We start from the raw sequence: 9,868 nt of genomic DNA, 5'->3' as shown, positions 1-9,868 counted from the left end.
AAATATTCTAATGTTAGTATATGTTGAATGTTTTCAATAATTCATTAAAAGATTAAGAGTATGTATGTGATTCACTAGAAATATTCTATATGAAAAACATTAAAAACCAGAATTCAAACCAACCCTTCATTAAAGGTTTCTGTATTATCAAGTTCTATGTCATCTAACCTGGGAAATGGACTTTCAGATAGAGTCACCAGGGAGAATTTCAAAGTAAATAATGCATGTTCAAATATCCTGTTAAATATTTAAATAAAAGGCCAATTTTTGGCACTGAGGGAAATGAAATTCTTTGCAATATGCAAAAACATAAGCATTACATAGAAATGGTTTCAATTCAGCTGTTACTATCTGCCTCTCTTGGCCTCCATCTTATCTTGTAATTGATGTATGCTTATTACCATATGCTTCAATAATTACTTAATCATCCTGGAATTAAAGTGGATACTTCTCGAGTCATCTGATCTAGAAGTGTGACTTCTCTGGTCCGACAAATTCTCACTTCCCAGTTCAGAGAACCAAAAACATAACCCACAGCAACTACCACCACCAAAGGCCAGTGACTCACAGATGCAGGTGTGCCAGCAGGTATTGCTTCCTGGTTGCTGCTCTCCTCACACTTTCCTTGACTACGTATTTGTGTATTAGTCTGATGGATCCTAAAAAAGAAGAGACATTTCAATGATGGGAAAATACTCAGAAAGAATGAGAAATAAATAGATAATACTAAAGTACCAAACAAACTGAAATGAGTATAAAAGTCTAGAATACTCACTGAACCATTTTCTAGTTAGCATCATCTAGCTTTGGTCTCTCTCTTCTGTTCCTAACTTATCCTTTAGTTCTGAGTCTATTTCATCACTTTTCAACAAAGATAGACTCATTTGATTCTTAATCCATAGCTCTTTTATAAATTTAATTTCAATGAGAGAGAGAGAGTCACTCCATGTGTGTGTGTGTGTGTGTGTGTGTGTGTGTGTGTTCATGTGTGTTCATGTGTGTTTGTGTGCCCATATGTGTGTATTATGATCACTGGCACTTATGTACTGTAGCACTGATGTAGAGGTCAGAGGACAAATTTTGGGAACCAATTCACTGCTTTCACTGTGGGTTCAGGGGACTGAATTCAGGTAGATAGGTACAAGCAGTCAGTGCCCTCACCTGCTGTACCACCTCACTAGCCCACATGACTTTATTTTGTAGGTGAGAAAATTAGATACCAGAGAGAAGTTTGGCTATATAAAGTACCTATAATATAACTTCAGCAATAGACAATAGAACAAAGTACAATAATACAGAATTATTTCTAGAACCTAAAATGATATTTGAGAGAATTTTAAGACCTTTAACTTAAGGAATTTTGTAAAGACAGATACTGCTTCTCATCTGCAGTGCTGGAAAAGGATCCATTGTCTATCACAGAAGCAGACTTGTCTTAATTTGAAGTTGTTCCCCTGTAGCTTCCTCTAACTTTTCAGTAAATATTGGTTCCTCTTCCATGGGAAAGCCTGAGTCTTCTCTATGAGGTCTAGTCCCACCTTCATTAGCCTTGGCACGTACCCTAGTTATACTACATTAATCTTTCCTCACTTGAGCTTCTATAAAGCTTTCTTGATTAGAGTTTACCCTGGGCTGGTGTAATTAATGAAAAAAAATTGATTAAATAGTATCAATAATGTAAAGTCCTCAGGTTTATAATAAAAAGGAATGGAAGGATTTAGGGGTAGAAGATACTGTGTATATACAGAAACTGAATTCCTAGAAAGGTTAATTCATTCTTTAAACAAATATTTAATTTCCATTGATATAGTCAGGGAGCTCATGAGCTCATAGATATTGAGTCCACACATTGTGCCACATCTTTATATTATCAAAGGAATTTCTTGCTGTGGATATCGCTCTGTGTAAATAAAGTTCTGATTGGCCAGTGGCCAGGCAGGAAGTATAGGCGGGAAAAGAGAGTAGAGAATTCTGGGAAGTAGAAGACTGGAGAGAGACACCACCAGCCACTGCCATGGAAAGCAACATGTAAAGACACTGGTAAGCCACAAGCCATGTGGCAAAGTATAGACTAACAGAAATGGGTTAATTTAAGATAGAAAAGGTAAATAACAAGCAGCCTGCCACGGCCATACAGTTTCTAAACAATGTAAGTTTCTATGTGCTTTCTTGGTTGGGTCTGAGCGACTGTGGGACTGGCGGGTAAGAGAGATTTGTCCTGACTGGGCCAGGCAGGAAACTCTAACTACAATTTCTAGTCTCACAAATAGTAGTGGAACCACTGCATTGGAGATAACAATAATATAGTAAAAAACTAAAGTTAAACCCCAATTATTTAGCTTCAGAAAAAATAAAGGTAAGATATTTTCTAATTTTTGTGAGTTTTGTGCCATTCAATAAATCAATGGAACTCTTTGAGTATCAGGTTCATCCATGCACTAAGACAATAACAGGACTCTACATCAGATTATGAAAACTTGATGCTGAAATGGTAAAATGTCTTATCACCACACCGTATCTACAGGTACAATGACATGTAAGTACAAAGTTTATAGTTCACATTTCTAGTTATAAAGCATTGCCAACATCGGTCCAAGGATAATTGGTCACAGGGAGCCTGGGAGATGGTGAGCGATAAGTATAGGAACAATGAGGAGTTTTTGCAAAATTGTATTTGAAAAGAAAATCAACCAAGCTAAAACAAGCCATGAAAGAATTAAACAGCTCTTTGCACTTAACCTATACTTTCATATCTAAGTTCTTCTCCGTAGTCAGTGAACTCAGCAGCTTAGGGAGTTGTCTCCAACTTCTTCCAAGGAAGAAATTGAGACTCCACATGATGAGATAATTACCCAACACACACAAACAGTAATAAAGCTGAGAACAGACATCATACATATCATTGATCTAAGCATAGTTTCTATTGGGTACTACTAATTCCTTCAAGAGGAATGCTTAGAGATGACGGGAAACCAATGACTGTCTTACAGTCATATAATCCCTTAGATATTGCGGGTGGTACAGACACCATATATGTGGTGGTTCTCAACTGTGTTCTCTTCCTATGTGCCAGATGAATGATGGTCACACTCTCATCATCTACATGAGTCTACACAGTCTTACAGAGATGTTCTTCAATCATTGTGAGCTCATCACCACTCTTTCCTCTTTTCCTACTATTCTGAAGTATGAAATAATAGATTTAGACAATTATATTAAAAGGATACTATTATATCCTTTTTATTTTAAACACAAACACATTTTGAAATTTGAAAAGGTAACTAACAGATAAGAGCCCTATGCTAGGCAACACTGCAGTTGGAAACTTCCACACTGGAAGATTAGATGGTGCAATATGGGTACTTACAGGTTTTCATGACAGAGCAGACAGGGGTTAGCATATGTTTGCCCATCATCCCCACAGACAGGCTGTATATTCTTTGGGCAAAGGTAACCCATCCTGGGTAATATTCGGTAGTGTTTGCACATGTCAGAGTCCTGCATGGGTAAAGTAGAGAGCATAATTGCTTAAGACTTTCAAGGAAATGTATGGGTTTGGATAAACATTGGTTTTCCTAATTGCATCTGAGTCAACTATTAAGAATAGGACTGTGATACATTTTTCAAATGTACATATTATTTGACATCATATTGAGTAGGCATAACTTCCTGGCTTTGGCTTCTTTTAGCTAGAGAATTATTAGTATATTAAAAGAAAAAGAAAAAAGAAAGAAATCAAGAATGAAGTAGTAAGTGGAACTCTTTAATGATCTGAAGCATAACAAGCTGGTACATGTTTCTAGAATGGAGTCAAGAATAATAATCATGCTAGAAACAATATTCACTCTCAAATAATGAATTCCCTTTGCAATGGACCTTGGTATGGGCTTGCCTATTTAAGATACTGGTCACTCTAAGAGATCAGATTCCAGTCTGAAAAAAATTAGTCCAAACCTCCTTTGCTAACTGTGTCTCTACTTCCCCAAGAGACTCTGGTCTTTATCTTCTGTAGTGGCAAATATATATATATATATATAAACTGTCCTTCTTTATCTCTGCCACACTACCTCCCACGTGTATGGCAATGTAAACAAATGTTCTCATTGGGCCACTCTAATCAAACAATTAGGATGCTTCCCTTGAAACTGGCTTTGAGCTGCTGCCAGGCTCCCCAACCCCTGGAGGAAAAAAGCAGCTGACCTGATAAATCCAAGGAGAAACTTCTTACCTCAGAGGAGCTGGAAAATTCTGGACCATCTTCTTCTTTAGTAACCCTAATATGTGGTGGATTTTCTTGAAGCTCTGACCTTTCCAAAGCTTCCTTTTCACTAGAAGAGGAAAGAAAAAAATATTTAAAAAAGGATATTCACAAAACTTCTGTAACTTCTCATGGAAAGACAGACAGTCACAGGAAAGGATAAGGGAACCCTAGAACATTCCATCAGGATGTGACCAGAATGAGATGTTTTAAAACACACACTGAGCAGCACTGATAATTCATCCCTATCTCAAGAACGTTCTCTATGAAAAACTATTGATGTTGTCTTCATGGGTGCTTTTAACCACCACAGTGTTCACTCAACAGGACATGGGTTTGTTCACCAGTCAAATTCTTTAGCTCCTGAGACCCTTACTTAATGCATTCTAAGGTATAAAACTTAGTATTTTTTTTTAATGACTTCTCTTTCAGCTCTCACATAGTTTTGGACCAAGGATTTGGAATGAGTGCTCTGGTAAGGACATACACCTTCACTTCCTATCTCTAAACCCTTGTATCTTAATTTGCAGCCTTTGGCCATATCATTTCTCTTGGACTCATGAGCACATACATGTATTCAATCAGCAATTTGTAAAAATGTGCATTCCTTGCTGGCTGCTGAGCACAATGAGCTTACTCACAGGAAATCTCTGCACATATGGCACTTGTTTTGATAGACGGTTCCATCAGCATCATGCACTGGGTCATTGTTGTGTGTACAGAGAAGTTTGTTATTCCTCATAAGCTTTCGGAACTCATTGCACTCATCCTGGAGAATGAAATAGGGGAGGTGGGCATGAGCTTTCCCCTTGTTGCTGGGTGTTTTTTTGTTTGTTTGTTTGTTTTTGTTTGTTTGTTTGTTTGGTTTTTTATCAAACTCAGCTTTAGGAGATATCTTGTGGCTCTTAGCTAGTACTCACTTTGTTCATCCCAGCAACGGAGGGCAAAGAACTTCTGGCTTGCCTAGGTTTTGCATCCTCTGCTGTATTGTGAACTTCTCCGCACTCATCCTGAAAGGTAGGGAAACATAAGAAAAGACTTGACAGGCACTTCTCATCTCCTGCTCATTTGCCTACCCATCATCTGTCCTCTCTCTTTTCCAAGATCTTAAGACAAGGAAAATCTCAAAGCACTCTGGGCTAAAAATGTGATGATCGTTGTGAAATGACTGAGTGAAGATGCTGCCTTATTTTCAATACTGAGAAGTAAAGAGAAGCCGGCAGTGGCACACACCTTTAATCCCAGCACTCAGGAGGCAGAGCCAGTGGATTTATGTGAGTTTAAGGCCAGCCAGGCCTACAAAGTGAGTTTCAGGACAGGCTCCAAAGCTACACAGAGAAATCCTGTCTCACCCCTTAAAAAAGAGAAAGAAGTAAAGAGAAATAGTATTATAATACATGCATGCTATTGATTCATGGATGCTGAGAAAATCATCTGGAGAAAACAGAAGAAGACATCATCAAAGACGAGACAACAGGAGTCTTAGAATGTCTGTTTGTTACAGGAATAATTAAAGTCAACATCAACAAGCTACCTAAAGCCTCCTTTCACATTTAAAGTGTCAACTATAAGCATGTAGTTGAGGTGAAAGAAAGTTGGGTGCTCTAGTTTTCCAATCCATATTTCTGTTAAGGTAGAAAGACAAAAATTGATATAGACTATGGGAGAATTCTCTAAGAATTTTTTAAGGGATTAACTCTCTCTCTCTCTCTCTCTCTCTCTCTCTCTCTCTCTCTCTCTCTCTGTGTGTTGTGTGTGTTGTGTGTTTGTTTGTGTGTGTGTGTTGATATATCTTGTATTGTGACTGAAAGTGAGATTGTTGTCAAAATTAAAATTTTAAGTATAACGTTAGTATCTTTCTCACTTAACGGCTATGTGGAAAGGTAAAATTCTGAGGGTGAGTGGTAAAGCCCACATTGTATCCACTGAAACCCAACCTTTCTCTCATTGTCAGGCTGAGGACTTGAGTTTTCTTCATTCCTCAGTCTTCTTTCACTAGCTTCTCGTTCACTGCAGAATTAAATAAAGAAAACCAATAAAGAAATATCTCTAGGATCATACAGAATTGTCTTTAACCAAGTATTTCCCCAATGCCTAACGTTAATAAATATAACACTATAGTCCTGTACCTTAAACACATATAGACATACATTTTTATCTGTTGTCTCTGATGGCTGCACTGTTCATGGTCTATTGTGGCAACATGCTCAACATTTACTGATTCTGTTGCTTCAGTATCACCCCTGATTCAAAGGAAGCTAAAGGGCTGTTGCTTCTTAAGAGAATATGTTTATTTTATTCTCTCATCCAGACTATAGCTTCATTTTTCCTTTTTTTTTGATACTTTTAAAATTGCATTCTGCTTAAACTATTTTGTTTCTTCTTCTCATAGTTACAATGCTTTAAATTTTATCAGCATTTTAGAAAATGCTGTCTCCTTGGATCTCCACCAAAACTCTATGTGTGGTCATTGTAATTCTTCCACATACACGATGAACTGAAGTTCTGTGAAATACATAACTCTCATCTCTGGCTGAGGTTTTCCTTTAAAAGACACTGGCTGCCACAGACGAGAGATGTGTATTTCACAGAACCTCAGTTCAGTTCTGGTGTCCAATCCCAGTGCTTGGGAGGCAGAGGCAGGCAGATATCTGTGAGTTTGTAGCCAGCTTGGTCTATACAATGAGTTCCAGGACAGCCAGAGCTATACAGAGAAACCCTGTCTCAAAAAACCAAAATAAATAAGTAAATAAATAGATAAATAAAAATAAATAAAATAAACCAGTAATTAAAATTAATAAATAAACAAAAGATGCTGATTTGTAAATGTATCATGATTGTTTCCCATCTCAGAAGACCTAGGTAAGATTATGCTTCTCATCTTTTAAAAGAACAGCTCCTCCCTGAGTGCCTTGAAAACTAACACTAGTCTACATACATGAGGAGATGTATTTATCTATAATGTATGAAACCAAGTGTCATAGGCTTTTAAGTGACTAATTCTTTTCTGGCAAACAAGCACAATTTATCAAATTCATCAACAAGCCTGTTCACGTACAATATACTCTGACACATGGCACATTTGTTAACATGCGTCTTGCCATCTGGGCCTCGGATGGGATCATTTTCTCTGGTGCAGATCAGCAGCCCATCTTTCTGCATGCTCCGGAATTCATGACATTGATCCTGACAAGAGCACATAGACACATATTACTACCTTAGCCTAGCATTTATCATCCAAAATCACCAGGACAGAGAAGAAGAGCCATATCACTGTCTTACTCTAAACATTTACCATCTGAAAGCATGTGACAGTTAGGCACAGACTCATAATACTGGGAGGAAAATAGAGCAAAGGAGATTTCAGAGAATGGACTGTGATTTAAAGTTACTTTGCTTGATTTGCCTTCTCTAGTGGAATTTTATCACTGCCTAAGCCAGCTCATCTCATTTGTACAAAGTCTTCTGTGGAGCTGTGTCCCAAATCTTGCCTGTCTGCAACTGTATTCATTATTTCATGTGTAAAAACAGTCAGATTCAAAATACAGAATGGACTGAAAATGTTCACCTGGAAGACATTCAAATATACTCACAGTTAGGTTCCTCAGTGATGGTTTTACATTTATTACTTGTGTGCATGTACACATATGTGGGCACGCTTACCATGTCGCGTGTTCAGAGTCAGGGGATCTGCAGAGAAGTTGGTTCTCTCACTTCACTACATGAATTCCACGATCAAACTCAGAGTTTCATGCTTGGTGGCAATTGCCATGTTACCTTCTGAGCCAGCTTGTCACACAATCACATCTTTAAAATATTTTCTATCATGTGAATTACATGTCAGCTCATATGATGTGTAATCATTTTTCTCATTTTACATTTTAGAAAAGACTCAGAAATATTAAATGATCAAGGTAAATATTGGGTTGGTGACCAGGTATTTACTGACAGAGAGGTTCCTCATTTTTATTTCTTTGCTTTTCCATGACAGAGAATAAAGCCATTAATTTATAAGAAAATAAAGCTGGCTTTTTTTATGTAAAAAAAAAAAAAAACAACTTCAAAACAATGTCAAAGGAACTGATCCCATGAGATTTTTATTTATTTATTTATTTATTTATTTATTTATTTATTTATTTATTTATTTATGGGGCTGAGGATCGAACCCAGGGCCTTGCACTTGCTAGGCAAGTGCTCTACCACTGAGCGAAATCCCCAACCCTAAACATGAGTCAGGCATGCTGGCACATGCTTGCTTTTTTTTTTTTTTTTTAAATGTATACAGGAGAGGGTGCTAGATCTCATTACAGATGGTTGTTAGCCACCATGTGGTTGTTGGGAATTGAACTCAGGACCTCTGGAAGAGCAGTCAGTGCTCTTAACCTCTGAGCCATCTCTCCAGCCTGAGATCTTACCTTGAACTCCCTGTACTCCAAAGAGACCTTTGGAGACACTGTCATTATAATACTGACAGAGACTTGAGACTTAGAAGTTTTTTTTTTCTTCTTCTTCTTCCCTACAAGTAACCTCATGCTTACTTGTACCATGGAATTATCAAAATTATCTCTGGACTTGAGCATCTGATCACTGTATTATTTGTCTCACAAACATCATTTTCAGAAGCAGCTGGAGGTATTTTCTTTTCCAGCTGCTCACACCACTGCACACATACATGTGAACAGTAATACTCATCATCATCGTACTGATGGCCTTCAGGATTTGGTCTCCTGATCTGCTTATAGTTTGTGTGAGGCTCCTGTCTCTTGAACTTTTCTCGGTTGTAAAACCAGAGACGTTCAAGAGATAGATTTTTCAAACTGTATGGACATCAGAGTTTTCAAATCATATTTTGATTTGGTCATATGAAGAAATCTATAGCTCTCTTTTGACACACTTCAAAGCAATATTCTGAAAATAGAGAGAGAATTGCAAGTTTGTCTTTCTAATTGGATTTCACAGGTGAGACATGCTGCATAATAATGGATATTCTGTGCTGTCACTGTGAAAAGGTGAGCACCAGTTGTAAAGCCCCAAGTTGAACACGAGGTGGCAGTTAAGTACCATCTGGAGAAGTTACCCTGCACGCTCCAAATATATTTTTTCTTGACAGAAATTTTTGGTGCTTTCCTTTGCCTCGCCCATGCCCAAGTCCAACCCCTCCCCATGGGTTCTTCAAATGAAATCCACTGAGTGGACAGTCACAACACTTTGATAATTGCTGCTGCTCCTGCGAATGTGGACCTGTTTGTGAGAGAGCTAGCCATATCCTTTTCTGTTTATTATCACATCTTCAATGATTGGGGGAGAATGGGCATTTCAAAAAGATTAGTTACGTGGATTCCCTAACTTTGGGTGAGCCTGTGGCTTTAAGGTGTTCACTACTTTATGTGCTTAAGTCTCCAAGATCCAGGGTTGGGGATTTAGCTCAATGGTAGAGTGCTTGCCTAGCAAACACAAAGCCCTGGGTTTGGCCCTCAGCTCCAGGAAAAAAATAAATAAATAAAAGAGAGTCTCAAAGGTCTGAGCCTAGCCAGAAAGAATCAAGGCATACCTCCCCTGCTAGCTTGGGTCTCTAATTCCCCTGAGGCTGCTTGCTCCTTATCTTCTGTA

At 38.0% G+C, this 9,868-nt stretch overlaps 1 protein-coding gene across 1 annotated transcript in view; it reads right to left on the bottom strand.

Moving 5' to 3' along the window:
* Positions 1-424: 424 nt before the first annotated feature.
* Spink5 (serine peptidase inhibitor Kazal type 5) overlaps positions 425-9,868 on the bottom strand; it is a 55,757-nt gene continuing 46,313 nt past the window's right edge. Inside the window, exons 24-30 of the mRNA XM_036204481.1 lie at positions 7,317-7,444; positions 6,196-6,268; positions 5,179-5,268; positions 4,900-5,027; positions 4,229-4,328; positions 3,368-3,498; positions 425-659 (exon numbers count right to left, since the gene is read on the bottom strand). Of these exons, the coding sequence (XP_036060374.1) occupies positions 425-659; positions 3,368-3,498; positions 4,229-4,328; positions 4,900-5,027; positions 5,179-5,268; positions 6,196-6,268; positions 7,317-7,444 (885 nt within the window). The remainder of the gene's footprint in view (positions 660-3,367; positions 3,499-4,228; positions 4,329-4,899; positions 5,028-5,178; positions 5,269-6,195; positions 6,269-7,316; positions 7,445-9,868) is intronic.

Source organism: Onychomys torridus, chromosome 13 (assembly GCF_903995425.1).
Source record: "Onychomys torridus chromosome 13, mOncTor1.1, whole genome shotgun sequence".
NCBI lineage: Eukaryota > Metazoa > Chordata > Mammalia > Rodentia > Cricetidae > Onychomys > Onychomys torridus.
Note: the sequence above shows the minus strand (reverse complement) of the source record. Positions and strands in the feature narration are given on the sequence as shown.